Source organism: Dryobates pubescens, chromosome 40, assembly GCF_014839835.1.
Source record: "Dryobates pubescens isolate bDryPub1 chromosome 40, bDryPub1.pri, whole genome shotgun sequence".
NCBI classification, from domain to species: Eukaryota; Metazoa; Chordata; class Aves; order Piciformes; family Picidae; genus Dryobates; species Dryobates pubescens.
The window spans coordinates 1,714,702-1,730,174 of record NC_071651.1 but is presented as its reverse complement, the minus strand read 5'-3'; the positions used below and the strand labels follow the sequence as shown (position 1 = coordinate 1,730,174).

General features: G+C 66.2%; 1 protein-coding gene across 1 annotated transcript in view; it reads left to right on the top strand.

Moving 5' to 3' along the window:
• LOC104305573 (keratin, type II cytoskeletal 80) overlaps positions 1–13,812 on the top strand; it is a 28,802-nt gene extending 14,990 nt beyond the window's left edge. Inside the window, exons 3-9 of the mRNA XM_054177346.1 lie at positions 4,929–4,989; positions 9,240–9,335; positions 10,760–10,924; positions 12,210–12,335; positions 12,437–12,657; positions 13,472–13,527; positions 13,628–13,812. Coding sequence (XP_054033321.1) covers positions 4,929–4,989; positions 9,240–9,335; positions 10,760–10,924; positions 12,210–12,335; positions 12,437–12,657; positions 13,472–13,527; positions 13,628–13,812 — 910 coding nt within the window. The remainder of the gene's footprint in view (positions 1–4,928; positions 4,990–9,239; positions 9,336–10,759; positions 10,925–12,209; positions 12,336–12,436; positions 12,658–13,471; positions 13,528–13,627) is intronic.
• Positions 13,813–15,473: the final 1,661 nt, after the last annotated feature.

Here is a 15,473-nt window from a genome sequence, read left to right as displayed (position 1 = left end):
GCTGGGAGGTGAAGAGCCTCAGCAGTGCCCAGCTGGGAGGGGAAGAGCCTCAGCGGTGCCCAGCTGGGAGGGGAAGAGCCTCAGCAGTGCCCAGCTGGGAGGGGAAGAGCCTCAGCAGTGCCCAGCTGGGAGGTGAAGAGCCTCAGCGGTGCCCAGCTGGGAGGGGAAGAGCCTCAGCAGTGCCCAGCTGGGAGGTGAAGAGCCTCAGCGGTGCCCAGCTGGGAGGGGAAGAGCCTCAGCGGTGCCCAGCTGGGAGGGGAAGAGCCTCAGCGGTGCCCAGCTGGGAGGTGAAGAGCCTCAGCGGTGCCCAGCTGGGAGGGGAAGAGCCTCAGCGGTGCCCAGCTGGGAGGTGAAGAGCCTCAGCAGTGCCCAGCTGGGAGGGGAAGAGCCTCAGCGGTGCCCAGCTGGGAGGGGAAGAGCCTCAGCGGTGCCCAGCTGGGAGGTGAAGAGCCTCAGCAGTGCCCAGCTGGGAGGGGAAGAGCCTCAGCAGTGCCCAGCTGGGAGGGGAAGAGCCTCAGCGGTGCCCAGCTGGGAGGGGAAGAGCCTCAGCAGTGCCCAGCTGGGAGGGGAAGAGCCTCAGCGGTGCCCAGCTGGGAGGTGAAGAGCCTCAGCGGTGCCCAGCTGGGAGGGGAAGAGCCTCAGCAGTGCCCAGCTGGGAGGGGAAGAGCCTCAGCGGTGCCCAGCTGGGAGGTGAAGAGCCTCAGCGGTGCCCAGCTGGGAGGGGAAGAGCCTCAGCAGTGCCCAGCTGGGAGGGGAAGAGCCTCAGCAGTGCCCAGCTGGAGCTGGGAGGTGAAGAGCCTCAGCAGTGCCCAGCTGGGAGGGGAAGAGCCTCAGCGGTGCCCAGCTGGGAGGGGAAGAGCCTCAGCGGTGCCCAGCTGGGAGGGGAAGAGCCTCAGCAGTGCCCAGCTGGGAGGTGAAGAGCCTCAGCGGTGCCCAGCTGGGAGGGGAAGAGCCTCAGCAGTGCCCAGCTGGGAGGTGAAGAGCCTCAGCGGTGCCCAGCTGGGAGGGGAAGAGCCTCAGCGGTGCCCAGCTGGGAGGGGAAGAGCCTCAGCGGTGCCCAGCTGGGAGGGGAAGAGCCTCAGCGGTGCCCAGCTGGGAGGGGAAGAGCCTCAGCGGTGCCCAGCTGGGAGGGGAAGAGCCTCAGCAGTGCCCAGCTGGGAGGGGAAGAGCCTCAGCTGTGCCCAGCTGGGAGGTGAAGAGCCTCAGCAGTGCCCAGCTGGGAGGGGAAGAGCCTCAGCGGTGCCCAGCTGGGAGGGGAAGAGCCTCAGCGGTGCCCAGCTGGGAGGTGAAGAGCCTCAGCAGTGCCCAGCTGGGAGGGGAAGAGCCTCAGCAGTGCCCAGCTGGGAGGGGAAGAGCCTCAGCGGTGCCCAGCTGGGAGGGGAAGAGCCTCAGCAGTGCCCAGCTGGGAGGTGAAGAGCCTCAGCAGTGCCCAGCTGGGAGGGGAAGAGCCTCAGCGGTGCCCAGCTGGGAGGGGAAGAGCCTCAGCAGTGCCCAGCTGGGAGGGGAAGAGCCTCAGCGGTGCCCAGCTGGGAGGTGAAGAGCCTCAGCGGTGCCCAGCTGGGAGGTGAAGAGCCTCAGCAGTGCCCAGCTGGGAGGGGAAGAGCCTCAGCGGTGCCCAGCTGGGAGGTGAAGAGCCTCAGCAGTGCCCAGCTGGGAGGGGAAGAGCCTCAGCGGTGCCCAGCTGGGAGGTGAAGAGCCTCAGCGGTGCCCAGCTGGGAGGTGAAGAGCCTCAGCGGTGCCCAGCTGGGAGGGGAAGAGCCTCAGCAGTGCCCAGCTGGGAGGGGAAGAGCCTCAGCGGTGCCCAGCTGGGAGGGGAAGAGCCTCAGCGGTGCCCAGCTGGGAGGTGAAGAGCCTCAGCAGTGCCCAGCTGGGAGGGGAAGAGCCTCAGCGGTGCCCAGCTGGGAGGTGAAGAGCCTCAGCGGTGCCCAGCTGGGAGGGGAAGAGCCTCAGCAGTGCCCAGCTGGAGCTGGGAGGGGAAGAGCCTCAGCGGTGCCCAGCTGGGAGGGGAAGAGCCTCAGCGGTGCCCAGCTGGGAGGGGAAGAGCCTCAGCAGTGCCCAGCTGGGAGGGGAAGAGCCTCAGCAGTGCCCAGCTGGAGCTGGGAGGTGAAGAGCCTCAGCAGTGCCCAGCTGGGAGGGGAAGAGCCTCAGCGGTGCCCAGCTGGGAGGGGAAGAGCCTCAGCGGTGCCCAGCTGGGAGGGGAAGAGCCTCAGCAGTGCCCAGCTGGGAGGTGAAGAGCCTCAGCGGTGCCCAGCTGGGAGGGGAAGAGCCTCAGCAGTGCCCAGCTGGGAGGGGAAGAGCCTCAGCGGTGCCCAGCTGGGAGGGGAAGAGCCTCAGCAGTGCCCAGCTGGGAGGGGAAGAGCCTCAGCGGTGCCCAGCTGGGAGGGGAAGAGCCTCAGCGGTGCCCAGCTGGGAGGGGAAGAGCCTCAGCGGTGCCCAGCTGGGAGGGGAAGAGCCTCAGTGGTGCCCAGCTGGGAGGGGAAGAGCCTCAGCGGTGCCCAGCTGGGAGGGGAAGAGCCTCAGCGGTGCCCAGCTGGGAGGGGAAGAGCCTCAGCGGTGCCCAGCTGGGAGGGGAAGAGCCTCAGCGGTGCCCAGCTGGGAGGGGAAGAGCCTCAGCGGTGCCCAGCTGGGAGGGGAAGAGCCTCAGCAGTGCCCAGCTGGGAGGGGAAGAGCCTCAGCGGTGCCCAGCTGGGAGGGGAAGAGCCTCAGCGGTGCCCAGCTGGGAGGGGAAGAGCCTCAGCGGTGCCCAGCTGGCAGGGGAAGAGCCTCAGCAGTGCCCAGCTGGGAGGTGAAGAGCCTCAGCGGTGCCCAGCTGGGAGGGGAAGAGCCTCAGCGGTGCCCAGCTGGCAGGGGAAGAGCCTCAGCAGTGCCCAGCTGGGAGGGGAAGAGCCTCAGCAGTGCCCAGCTGGGAGGGGAAGAGCCTCAGCGGTGCCCAGCTGGGAGGGGAAGAGCCTCAGCGGTGCCCAGCTGGGAGGGGAAGAGCCTCAGCGGTGCCCAGCTGGGAGGGGAAGAGCCTCAGCAGTGCCCAGCTGGGAGGTGAAGAGCCTCAGCGGTGCCCAGCTGGGAGGGGAAGAGCCTCAGCGGTGCCCAGCTGGCAGGGGAAGAGCCTCAGCAGTGCCCAGCTGGGAGGGGAAGAGCCTCAGCAGTGCCCAGCTGGGAGGGGAAGAGCCTCAGTGGTGCCCAGCTGGGAGGGGAAGAGCCTCAGCAGTGCCCAGCTGGGAGGGGAAGAGCCTCAGCGGTGCCCAGCTGGGGAGCCTGGGGCCGGCAGGAGGTTTCCCCTCAGCACCAGGAGGAACTTCTGCACCGGGAGGCTCCCGGGGCCCTGGAGCAGGCTGCCCAGGGAGGTTGTGGAGCCTCCTTCCCTGGAGGCCTCCCAGCACCACCTGGATGTGTGCCTGGGGGCCCTGTGCTGGGTGCTGTGCTCCTGCCCTGGCAGGGGGTTGGACTGGATGAGCCTCAGAGGTCCCTTCCCAGCCCCTGGCAGCCTCAGGGGTCCCTTCCCCTTTGAGCTCCCCCCTGATCTTCTCAGCCTGCCCCAGGTCACTTTGGTGCCACCTCTGAAGGGTTGCACTCCCAGCCTGGCAATGCCAACTGCACCTTGGGCTAGGAGGGGCCTGAGGTGCCATGGAAGAGCTGTGACCCCCCTGAGGGGGCTGTGGCTGCCTCCTCCCTGGAGGTGTCCCAAGGACAGGACCTCCTCAGCTGCTGGCAGGATGGAGCAGGGCAGCAGTTGGACCATTCCAGCCCAGTGCCCTGCAGGACTCCAAGAGCCATGGAATGGGGTTGGGTATCACAGAATCACCAAGGTTGGAAGAGACCTCAAAGATCATCGAGTCCAAGCTGTCCCCACAGACCTCATGTGGCACCAAGTGCCACATCCAGTCCCCTCCTGAGCACCTCCAGGGCTGGGGACTCCACCACCCCCCTGGGCAGCACATCCCAATGGCCAATTCCTCTGTCTGGGAAGAACTTTCGCCTCACCTCCAGCCTAAACCTCCCCTGGCACAGCTTGAGACTGTGTCCTCTTGTTCTGGGGCTGGTTGCTAGAGAGAAGAGCCCAACCCCCAGCTGGCTGCAACCTCCCTGCAGGGAGCTGGAGACAGCAATGAGGTCTCCCCTGAGCCTCCTCTTCTGCAGGCTAAGCAACCCCAGCTCCCTCAGCCTCTCCTCACAGGGCTGTGCCCCAGCCCCCTCCCCAGCCCCCTCCCCCAGCCCCCTCCCCAGCTTTGTTGTCCTTCTCTGGCCAGGTTCAAGCCTCTCAATGTCCTTCCTGAACTGAGGAGCCCAGAGCTGGACACAGGACTCCAGCTGTGGCCTCAGCAGTGCTGAGCACAGGGCAGGATCAGCTCCCTGCTCCTGCTGCCCACACTGCTCCTGACCCAGCCCAGGCTGCCCTTGGCCTTCTTGGCCACCTGGGCACACTGCTGGCTCACACTGCTGGGTCGGAAGGGAGCTCAGAGCTCAGCCAGCTCCAAGCCCACACCTCCCTCCAGCCCAGGCTGCTCAGGGCCTCATCCAGCCTGGCCCTCAGCACCCCCAGGCAGGAGGCAGCCACAGCCTCCCTGGGCAGCCTGTGCCAGGCTCTCCCCAGCCTCACTTCCTCCTCTCCCCTCTCAATCTCTCCTCTCCCAGCTCCAATCCATCTCCCCTCACCCTGCCCCTCCCCAGCCCTCATCCCAAGTCCCTGCCCAGCTCTCCTGGAGCCTCTGCAGCTCCTGGCAGCTGCTCTGAGCTCTCCCTGCAGCCTTCTCTTCCAAGCCCCAACCCTCCCAGCCCCTGGCTGTCTGTGCTGTGCCAGGGAGCTGAGCCCCCCCAGCCAAAGGAGGGAGCTTCGATTCCAGCCCTTCTGGGGGGGCTGAAGGACATCCTGCAGCATCCCAGAGGCTTCCTCCCCCTGCAGCTCCTCACTGCTCTCTTCCTCCCCCCCCTAGGTACGAGGACGAGATTCGCCTCTGCAGTGGCATGGAGTACACCTTCATGGAGCTCAAGAAGGTCAGCGGCCAGAGAACTGCTCAGCACCACCTCTGGGCCCTCACAGCAGAGCCAGGATGAGCCCAGGCCCAGCTGGGGCAGCCCAGAGCTAGCCAGGAGCCGGCTTGGCTCTGTGCTGCTCTGCCTGGCTCGGCTCAGCTCAGCTCTGCCCTGCTCTGCCCTGCTCTGCCCTGCTCTGCTCAGCTCAGCTCAGCTCTGCTCTGCTCTGCCCTGCTCTGCTCAGCTCAGCTCAGCTCTGCTCTGCTCAGCTCTGCCCTGCTCTGCTCAGCTCAGCTCAGCTCAGCTCTGCCCTGCTCTGCTCTGCTCTGTTCAGCTCTGCTCTGTTCAGCTCTGCTCTGCTCAGCTCTGCTCTGCTCAGCTCTGCTCTGCTCAGCTCAGCTCTGCCCTGCTCTGCCCTGCTCTGCCCTGCTCTGCTCAGCTCAGCTCAGCTCTGCTCTGCTCTGCTCTGCCCTGCTCTGCTCAGCTCAGCTCAGCTCTGCTCTGCTCAGCTCTGCCCTGCTCTGCTCTGCTCTGCTCTGTTCAGCTCTGCTCTGTTCAGCTCTGCTCTGCTCAGCTCTGCTCTGCTCAGCTCAGCTCTGCCCAGCTCTGCCCTGCTCTGCCCTGCTCAGCTCAGCTCTGCCCTGCCCTGCCCTGCTCAGCTCTGCCCTGCTCAGCTCTGCCCTGCTCAGCTCGGCTCAGCTCAGCTCAGCTCGGCTCAGCTCAGCTCAGCTCTGCTCAGCTCAGCTCAGCTCTGCTCAGCTCAGCTCTGCCCTGCTCTGCTCAGCTCAGCTCAGCTCAGCTCAGCTCTGCCCTGCTCTGCTCAGCTCAGCTCAGCTCAGCTCTGCCCTGCTCTGCTCTGCCCTGCTCTGCTCAGCTCAGCTCAGCTCAGCTCAGCTCTGCCCTGCCCTGCTCTGTTCAGCTCTGCCCTGCTCTGCTCAGCTCTGCTCAGCTCAGCTCAGCTCAGCTCAGCTCAGCTCTGCCCTGCTCTGCTCAGCTCAGCTCAGCTCAGCTCAGCTCTGCCCTGCTCTGCTCTGCCCTGCTCTGCTCAGCTCAGCTCAGCTCAGCTCAGCTCAGCTCTGCCCTGCTCTGCTCAGCTCAGCTCAGCTCAGCTCAGCTCTGCCCTGCTCTGCTCAGCTCAGCTCAGCTCAGCTCTGCCCTGCTCTGCTCTGCCCTGCTCTGCTCAGCTCAGCTCAGCTCAGCTCAGCTCTGCCCTGCCCTGCTCTGTTCAGCTCTGCCCTGCTCTGCTCAGCTCTGCTCAGCTCAGCTCAGCTCAGCTCAGCTCAGCTCTGCCCTGCTCTGCTCTGCTCAGCTCAGCTCTGCCCTGCTCTGCTCTGCTCTGCTCTGCTCTGCTCAGCTCAGCTCAGCTCAGCTCAGCTCTGCTCAGCTCTGCTCAGCTCAGCTCTGCTCCACTCTGCTCAGCAGAATTGTTCTGGTTAGAACAAGGCCTCTGAGGTGGTGGAGTCCTTGCACCAGAGAGGTTCTGTGGTCTTGTGGGAGGGCAGCAGAGTGGTTCAGAGTCCCCAGCACAGCCTGGGCCACTTGTGGCTGCTGAGAGGTCCCCCAGCTCTTCTCAGGGAATGGTTTGGGTTGGAGAAGACCTCTGAGGTCATCCAGTCCAACCCCAACCCCTCCATGGCCACAAGAGCCATGGCCACAGGGGTCTGGAACACCTCCAGGCATGGAGCCTCCACCAGCACCTCCCTGGGCAGCCTGGGCCAGGCCCTGATCCCTCTGGCAGGGCAGAAATTGTTCCTCATGGCCAACCCAAGCCTCCCCTGGGGCAGCCTGAGGCCATCTCCTCTCCTTCCATCCCCACATCTCTGCCTCTTTCAAACCCCTCCAGGCATGGGGCCTCCCCCAGCACCTCCCTGGGCAGCCAGTCCCTGACCCCTCCTGCACTGAGGGCTTTGCTCCTCATGTCCAACCTAACCCTCCCTTGGCTGCACCAACTGCACCACCCAGGCCTGACCTGGAGGTCTTTGCACCCCAGGCTCCCTCTGTGCTGCCTCAGGCTGCCACCAGAGGCTGGGAGCTGGTAACAGAGCTGGCTCTGCTCTGCTGCCTGGCAGCCGCTGCCTGGCCAAGGGAGGCTCTTGGTGCCCTGGCAGGAAAAGCCCAGGGCAGGAGGAATGCAGAGGGGCAGGAGGCAGAGAGGAAACCTCCCCCCGAGCTGCTGCTGGCTGCAGCTGATTGCAGCCTCTGCCCCTCACACCCTGGGCAGCCAGCGCAGGGCAGCTCCCCGGTGGCTGCAGCGGAGCTTTCAAGGAGCATTCAGGGAGCATTCAAGGAGCATTCAGGGAGCTTTGTGGGGAACAAAAGAGCAGTGGGGGTGGCCCAGCCCTGCCTGCTCCCTCCTCTGTCCTGCCCCGGCCGGGAGGCTTCCACCGGAGCTCCGAAGCAATCAAAGCACAAAAGCCCAAGAGGCAGAAGGAGGGAAGAGAAAGGTCTCCAAAGGAGCCCCCCAGGGAGCTGCCCAGGAGGTGCCCAGGAGAGGCCCAGGAGCTGCCCAAAGGAGTGCCCAGGAGGTGCCCAGGAACTGCCCAGGGAGCTGCCCAGGAGCTGCCCAAAGGAGTGCCCAGGAGGTGCCCAGAGAGCTGCCCAAAGGGGTGCCCAGGAGCTGCCCAGGGAGCTGCCCAAAGGAGTGCCCAGGAGCTGCCCAGAGAGCTGCCCAAAGGGGTGCCCAGGAGAGGCCCAGGAGCTGCCCAAAGGGGTGCCCAGGAGGTGCCCAGGGAGCTGCCCTGGAGGTGCCCAGGAGAGGCCCAGGAGCTGCCCAAAGGAGTGCCCAGGAGGTGCCCAGAGAGCTGCCCAAAGGAGTGCCCAGGAGAGGCCCAGGAGCTGCCCAAAGGGGTGCCCAGGAGCTGCCCAGAGAGCTGCCCAAAGGGGTGCCCAGGAGGTGCCCAGGGAGCTGCCCAGGAGCTGCCCAAAGGAGTGCCCAGGAGGTGCCCAGGGAGCTGCCCAGGAGCTGCCCAGAGAGCTGCCCAGGAACTGCCCAGGGAGCTGCCCAGGAGCTGCCCAAAGGGGTGCCCAGGAGGTGCCCAGGGAGCTGCCCTGGAGGTGCCCAGGAGAGGCCCAGGAGCTGCCCAAAGGAGTGCCCAGGAGGTGCCCAGAGAGCTGCCCAAAGGAGTGCCCAGGAGAGGCCCAGGAGCTGCCCAAAGGGGTGCCCAGGAGCTGCCCAGAGAGCTGCCCAAAGGGGTGCCCAGGAGGTGCCCAGGGAGCTGCCCAGGAGCTGCCCAGGAGCTGCCCAAAGGGGTGCCCAGAGAGCTGCCCAGGAACTGCCCAGGAGGTGCCCAGGAGGTGCCCAGGGAGCTGCCCAGGGAGGTCTTGCTAAGAGGGCCAAGGAGCAAGGGTTTGAAACTGGAGCAGGGGAGGCTGAGGTTGGGCATCAGGAAGAAGTTGATAGAATCTGGAACCAGCCCTGGGACCCCCAGCACAGGGAGGACCTGGAGCTGCTGGAGAGGCTCCAGAGGAGGCCACCAAGAGCAGCAGAGGCTGCAGAGCCTCCCCTGTGGGGCCAGGCTGGGAGGCTTGGGGCTGTGGAGCCTGGAGAGGAGAAGGCTGCAGGGAGAGCTCAGAGCAGCTGCCAGGAGCTGCAGAGGCTCCAGGAGAGCTGGGCAGGGACCAGGGATGAGGGCTGGGGAGGGGCAGGGTGAGGGGAGATGGATTGGAGCTGGGAGAGGAGAGATTGAGAGGGGAGAGGAGGAAGTGAGGCTGGGGAGAGCCTGGCACAGGCTGCCCAGGGAGGCTGTGGAATCCCCATGCCTGGAGGGGTGTGGAAGAGGCAGAGATGTGGGGATGGAAGGAGAGGAGCTGGCCTCAGGCTGCCCCAGGGCAGGCTCAGCTTGGCCATGAGGAACAATTTCTGCCCTGCAGAGTGGTCAGGGCCTGGCCCAGGCTGCCCAGGGAGGTGCTGGTGGAGTCCCCAGGCCTGGAGGGGCTCCAGAGCCCTGTGGCCATGGCTCTTGTGGCCAGGGTTTGGTGGCCATGGAGGGGTTGGGTTGAGGTTGGTGCAGGCCTGGCTGCTCTCAGAGAGCTTCTCCAACCCAAAGTGTTGATCCTGTGACCTCCAAGGTGAGTCCTGGAGGAGCTCTGAGCAGCCTGCTCTGGCTGGGGCCACCCCTGCTGCCTGCAGGGAGGGTTGGACTTGGAGGAGCTTTGGAGCTCCCTTCCTGCCCAAGGGTCCTGAGCTGCAAGCAGGGGGAGAGGAGGACAGTGGAGAAGGCTTCTCCCAGCTGCCTCAAGCTCCTGGCTCCTGCCCTTTGCTTCCCCTGCAGGACTTGGATGTCAGCACCTTGCACAGGACAGAGCTGGAGGTCAAGCTCAGTGGGCTCCAGGAGCTGATGGAGCTGAAGAAAACCATCTATGAGCAGGTGAAAGGCAGTGGGGAGGGGGCCTGGGGGGACAGGAGGCAGCTGAGGGAGCTGGGGGGAGGTTGAGGCTGGAGGAGAGGAGGCTGAGGGGAGACCTCCTGGCTCCCTGCCAGTGCCTGAGAGGAGCCTGGAGCCAGGGGGGGTTGGGCTCTGGGGACAAGGGCCAGGAGCAGAGGAGATGGCCTCAGGCTGCCCCAGGGCAGGCTCAGCTTGGCCCTGAGGAGAAACTTCTGCCCTGGAAGGGTTCTGCAAGCCTGGCCCAGGCTGCCCAGGGAGGGGGTGGTGGAGTCCCCAGGCCTGGAGGGGCTCCAGAGCCCTGTGGCCATGGAGGGGTTGGGCTGAGGTTGGCCTGGGTGACCTCAGAGAGCTTCCCCAAGCCAAATCCTTCTGGTTCTGAGATTCCTTGGAAGGAGCTGTGGAAAGGGAGAAGATCTCCCTGAGCCCCCAGGAACTTTGTGTCCTTGGGCTGGGGAAGGGCAGAGCTGGGCTGGGGGAGGGCAGAGCTGGGCTGGGGAAGGGCAGAGCTGGGCTGGGGGAGGGCAGAGCTGGGCTGGGGGAGGGCAGAGCTGGGCTGGGGAAGGGCAGAGCTGGGCTGGGGGGGAGCAGAGCTGGGATGGAGGGAGGGCAGAGCTGGGCTGGGGAAGGGCAGAGCTGGGCTGGGGGAGGGCAGAGCTGGGATGGGGGAAGGGCAGAGCTGGGCTGGGGAAGGGCAGAGCTGGGCTGGGGGGGAGCAGAGCTGGGCTGGGGGAGGGCAGAGCTGGGCTGGGGGGGAGCAGAGCTGGGATGGAGGGAGGGCAGAGCTGGGCTGGGGAAGGGCAGAGCTGGGCTGGGGGAGGGCAGAGCTGGGATGGGGGAAGGGCAGAGCTGGGCTGGGGAAGGGCAGAGCTGGGCTGGGGGAGGGCAGAGCTGGGCTGGGGGGAGCAGAGCTGGGCTGGGGAAGGGCAGAGCTGGGCTGGGGGAGGGCAGAGCTGGGCTGGGGGGAGGGCAGAGCTGGGCTGGGGGAGGGCAGAGCTGGGCTGGGGGAGCAGACCTTGGTCTTTCCCATCCAGGCCATTCCACCCTGGGCTCTCAGAGCATCTTCCCTAAGTGTTTGGACTGGATGCCCTCCAAGGGCTCTTCCCAAGGCTTCTCTGACAGCTCCTGGAGTGGGGCTGGGTTGGAAGGGAGCTCAGGGCTCAGCCAGCTCCAAGCCCCTGCCATGCCCAGGGACCCCTCCCCCCAGCCCAGGCTGCTGAGGGCCTCATCCAGCCTGGCCCTGAGCACCCCCAGGGAGGGCACAGCCACAGCCTCCCTGGGCAGCCTGTGCCAGGCTCTGCCCAGCCTCAAGTTGAGAGGTTGAAGCCTCCTCAGCACCTCCAGGCTCCTGCTGCCCCCTGGCCCCCAGCTCTGCTGGGCTGTCTCAGAGCTCTCCTCTCTTGCTGCAGGAGCTGGAGGAGCTGCTGACAGAGATCAAGGACATCTCAGTGGTGCTGGGCATCGACAGCTCCTGCAAGCTGGACCTGAGCAGCATCGTGGAGGAAGTGAGGGCTCAGTACGAGGCCCTGGCCCTGCGCAGCTGGGAGGAGGCTGAGGCCCTCACCAGGAGGAAGGTAGAGAGCAGAGCTGGGGCAGGAGGGGGAGAGAGAGCAGCCTGGGGGCTCCAGCAGCCAGCAAGGTGGGGAGGGAGAGAGCAGAGCTGGGGCTGGAGGGAAGGAGAGAGCAGAGCTGGGGCTGGAGGCACAGAGCAGAGCTGGGGCTGGAGGCACAGAGCAGAGCTGGGGCTGGAGGGGATCTCTGGTGGAGGTCCTGTCCTTGGGACACCCCTAGGCAGGAGGCAGCCACAGCCTCCCTGGGCAGCCTGTGCCAGGCTCTCCCCAGCCTCACTTCCTCCTCTCCCCTCTCAATCTCTCCTCTCCCAGCTCCAATCCATCTCCCCTCACCCTGCCCCTCCCCAGCCCTCATCCCAAGTCCCTGCCCAGCTCTCCTGGAGCCTCTGCAGCTCCTGGCAGCTGCTCTGAGCTCTCCCTGCAGCCTTCTCTTCTTCAGGCTCCACAGCCCCAAGCCTCCCAGCCTGGCCCCACAGGGGAAGGCTCTGCAGCCTCTGCTGCTCTTGGTGGCCTCCTCTGGAGCCTCTCCAGCAGCTGCAGCTCCTCCCTGTGCTGGGGGTCCCAGGGCTGGGGGCAGTGCTGCAGGGGAGGGCAGAGCAGAGCAGAGGGCAGAATCCCCTCCCTGTGCTGCTGCTCTGCCTCCTGCTGCTGCAGCCCAGCTCAGGGTTGGCTTCTGGGCTGCCAGTGACCACTGCTGGCTCCTGGGGACTCTGTCAGCCACTGCCACCCCCAAGGCCTTCCCCTGCAGGCTGCCCCCAGCCCCCTCCTCCCCCAGCCTGGCTCTGTGCTGCCCCTGCCCTGCCCCAGCTGCAGGAACCTTGCCCTGGGCCCTGCTGAGCCTGGCTTGGGGCCACCTCTGCAGCCTGCTCAGCTCCCTCTGGATGGATCCCTCCCTTCCCTCCAGCATCCCAACCCCAGCACACAGCTTGGGGCCACCTCTGCAGCCTGCTCAGCTCCCTCTGGATGGATCCCTTCCCTCCCTCCAGCATCCCAACCCCAGCACACAGCTTGGGGCCACCTCTGCAGCCTGCCCAGCTCCCTCTGGGTCCCTTCCTTCCCTCCAGCATCCCAACCCCTCAACCCCTCAAGCCCTGAGGGCCTCCTCTGGCCCCTGCTGCCTGTGGGCAGTGCTGATGCTGCAGCATCCCAACCCCAGCACACAGCCTGGGGCCACCTCTGCAGCCTGCCCAGCTCCCTCTGGATGGATCCTTCTTGTGCTGGGGGTCCCCCAGAGGTGGCCCCAGGCCTCCTGAGCCCTCCCTGCCTCCCCCTTGCACCTCTCCTGCAGCTGAAGGAGGGAAGCTGCCAGGCAGGGAGCTGCGGAGGTCACCTCCTGGACAGCCGCCGGGAGATCGCAGACCTCAACATCCAGATCCAGAAGCTGAGGTCCTGCATCGTGTCCCAGCAGAGCCAGGTGTGTCCTGGGGGGTGCTGAGAGAGCCCTGGCAGGCAGGCCAGGAGCTGCAGCAGCCCTCACCCCCCACCCCCTCCCTTGCTCCCTTCTTGCCCCCCCAGTGCCTGTACCTGGAGGAGCACATCAGGGAGGCCGGGGAGCAGGGCGAGGGAGCCCTCAAGGATGCCAAGGCCAAGCTGGCCACGCTGGAGGAGGCCCTCCAGAAGAGCAAGGAGGACTTGGCTCACCTGGTGAAGGAGTACCAGGAGCTGATGAACATCAAGCTGGCCCTGGATGTGGAGATCCTCACCTACAGGAAGCTGGTGGAAGGGGAGGAGAGCAGGTGAGGAGGCCTGGCCCCTGCAGAGGGCACAGCCCCCAGGCTGGCAGCCTGCTGGGGGAGGTCAAAGCAGGTGAAAGAAAGACCAAAGAGCAGCCTCCTCCAGCCTCCTGCTCTGGAGCCTTCCTGCCCTGGAGCTCCTTGCTCTGGAGCCCCCTTGCTCTGGAGCCCCCTTGCTCTGGAGCCTCTTCCTCTGGAGCCTCTTCCTCTGGAGCCTCCTTGCTCTGGAGCCTCCTTGTTCTGGAGCTCCTTGCTCTGGAGCTCCTTGCTTTGGAGCCTCCTGCTCTGGAGCCTCCTTGTTCTGGAGCTCCTTGCTCTGGAGCCTCCTGCTCTGAAGCCTCTTCCTCTGGAGCCTCTTCCTCTGGAGCCTCTTACTCTGGAGCCCCCTTGCTCTGGAGCCTCCTGCTTTGGAGCCTCCTTGTTCTGGAGCTCCTTGCTCTGGAGCCTCCTGCTCTGAGGCTTCCCTTCTGCTCCCCACCTTGGAGGGTTCCAGCAGCCCAGATGCTGCTGAGATGTCCTCCATGGCTCAGCCCTGGGCTTGGCTCAGCCAGGCCAAGCTCCAGCCCTGGCCCAGCAGAGCTCAGGAGCAGAGAATCACAAAGGTTGGAAGAGACCTCCCAGGTCACCCAGGCCAACCTCAACCCAACCCCTCCATGGCCACAGGGGGCTGGAGCCCCTCCAGGCATGGGGACTCCCCCAGCACCTCCCTGGGCAGCCCTGGGCCAGGCCCTGCCCCGCTGTGGCAGGGCAGAAGCAGCTCCTGAGGGCCCAGCTGCCCCTGCCCCCTGTGCCTCAGCCTCTGTCCTTGTGCCCACAGCATGGAGCAGCCAATCCCCACAGCCATCAGCAGCCTGCAGGCCAGGCCCAAGCTCCGTAAGTGCCTCCCTCGGTGCCCTGCGCCGCGGCTCCCGGGGCTGCCTGCCGGCCTCCCCCCTCCTCACCCTCCTCTTCCTCTTCCTGCCCTCCCCTGCAGCCTCTGCCAGCACCCTGAGGAGCTCCAAGCTGTTTGCCAGAGGAAGCAGTGAAGGGGAGGTGAAGCCCCAGGGGCTGGAGCTGCCCCCCAGGAGCCTCTGCCCCGGCTCCGCCGCGCCTGGAGCCGCCCTGGGCGCCGCTGCCCGGCCCCGGCCCTGCCCCCTGCCCGCTGCTCAGTGCTTCTAGGGGAGCCCCCAGCCCCCCCACACCCCCCCCAGCCTGCCCTGGAGCCCTGCTGGCATCTGCAGCCCGAGGGGCAGGGGGCAGAAGCCAGCCCAGGCTGTGCCTCCTGCCCCCACAGCCTCCCCCCTCTGGTACCCAACCCAACCCAGCCCAGCCCAGCCCAGCCCAACCCAACCCATCCCAACCCATCCCAACCCAACCCAACCCATCCCATCCCAACCCATCCCAACCCAACCCAGCCCATCCCAACCCATCCCAACCCAACCCTGCCCATCCCATCCCATCCCATCCCATCCCATCCCAACCCAGCCCATCCCATCCCATCCCAACCCATCCCAACCCAACCCAGCCCATCCCAACCCAACCCAACCCATCCCATCCCAACCCAGCCCATCCCATCCCAACCCATCCCATCCCATCCCAACCCATCCCAACCCAACCCATCCCATCCCAACCCATCCCAACCCAACCCAACCCAGCCCATCCCATCCCATCCCATCCCATCCCAACCCATCCCAACCCAACCCATCCCATCCCAACCCAACCCAGCCCAACCCAACCCAAACCAACCCAACCCAACCCATCCCATCCCAACCCAACACAATCCAACCCAATCCAACCCAACCCAACCCATCCCATCCCAACCCAACCCATCCCATCCCAACCCAACCCATCCCATCCCAACCCATCCCAACCCAACCCAACCCAACCCAACCCAACCCAACCCAGGAGCCCTCACTCCCCTCCCCGCTGCTCTGGTACCAGGCACAGCCCAACCCAACCCAACCCAACCCAATCCAACTCAACCCAACCCAACCCAACCTAGGAGCTCAGAGGAGCCCTCGCTCCCCTCCCCGCTCTGGTACCAGGCACAGCCCAATCCAACCCAACCCAACCCAACCCAGGAGCCCTCACTCCCCTCCCCCCTGCTCTGGTACCAGGCACAGCCCAACCCAACCCAATCCAGGAGCTCAGAAGAGCCCTCACTCCCCTCCCCCCCTCAGGTGCCCAGCTCCAGCTGGGGACCCCCTCCAGGTCTTCTTCCCCCTGAAGCTTTGGGTTCAAAGCCTTTGAGCTCTGCCTGGAGGGGGAAGCAGCTTTGGGGCAGCAGCCGTGGTGCTGGGACCCCCCCAGACCCTTTGCCCCTGCTCTGCTGTGCCCTGGGGTGGCCTTCAGGAGGAGGCCTGAGCTGGGGGGGGAGAGGCAGGAGCCCAGCCTGAGCCAGGGGGCTGGGACCACCTCAGAGCAGTTCCCTGAGCTGGCTGCCTGCCCTTGGGGGCCTCTCACTGCTCTCTGTGCCTCCAACCTCCTCCTGCCAGCATCAGCCTCAAGCTGCTCCAGGCCCTGCCCAGGACCTGGCCTTGGCTGCAGGGACCTTGCCCAGCAGCTTGCCCCTGAGCTGGTGGAGCCAGCCAGGCAGAGCAGAGAGGGGCTTGGGGTGGAAGGGACCTGGAAGGGGCTTGGGGTGGAAGGGACCTGGAAGGGCATCCAAGGGCAGGGACAGCTCCCCCCAGCCCCTGCTGGGCTCTGCCTCCTGGAATGGGCTTGGGGTGGAAGGGACCTGGAAGGGGCTTGGGGTGGAAGGGACCTGGAAGGACATCCAAGGGCAGGGACAGCTCCCCCCAGCCTCTGCTGGGCTCTGCCTCCTGGAATGGGCTTGGATG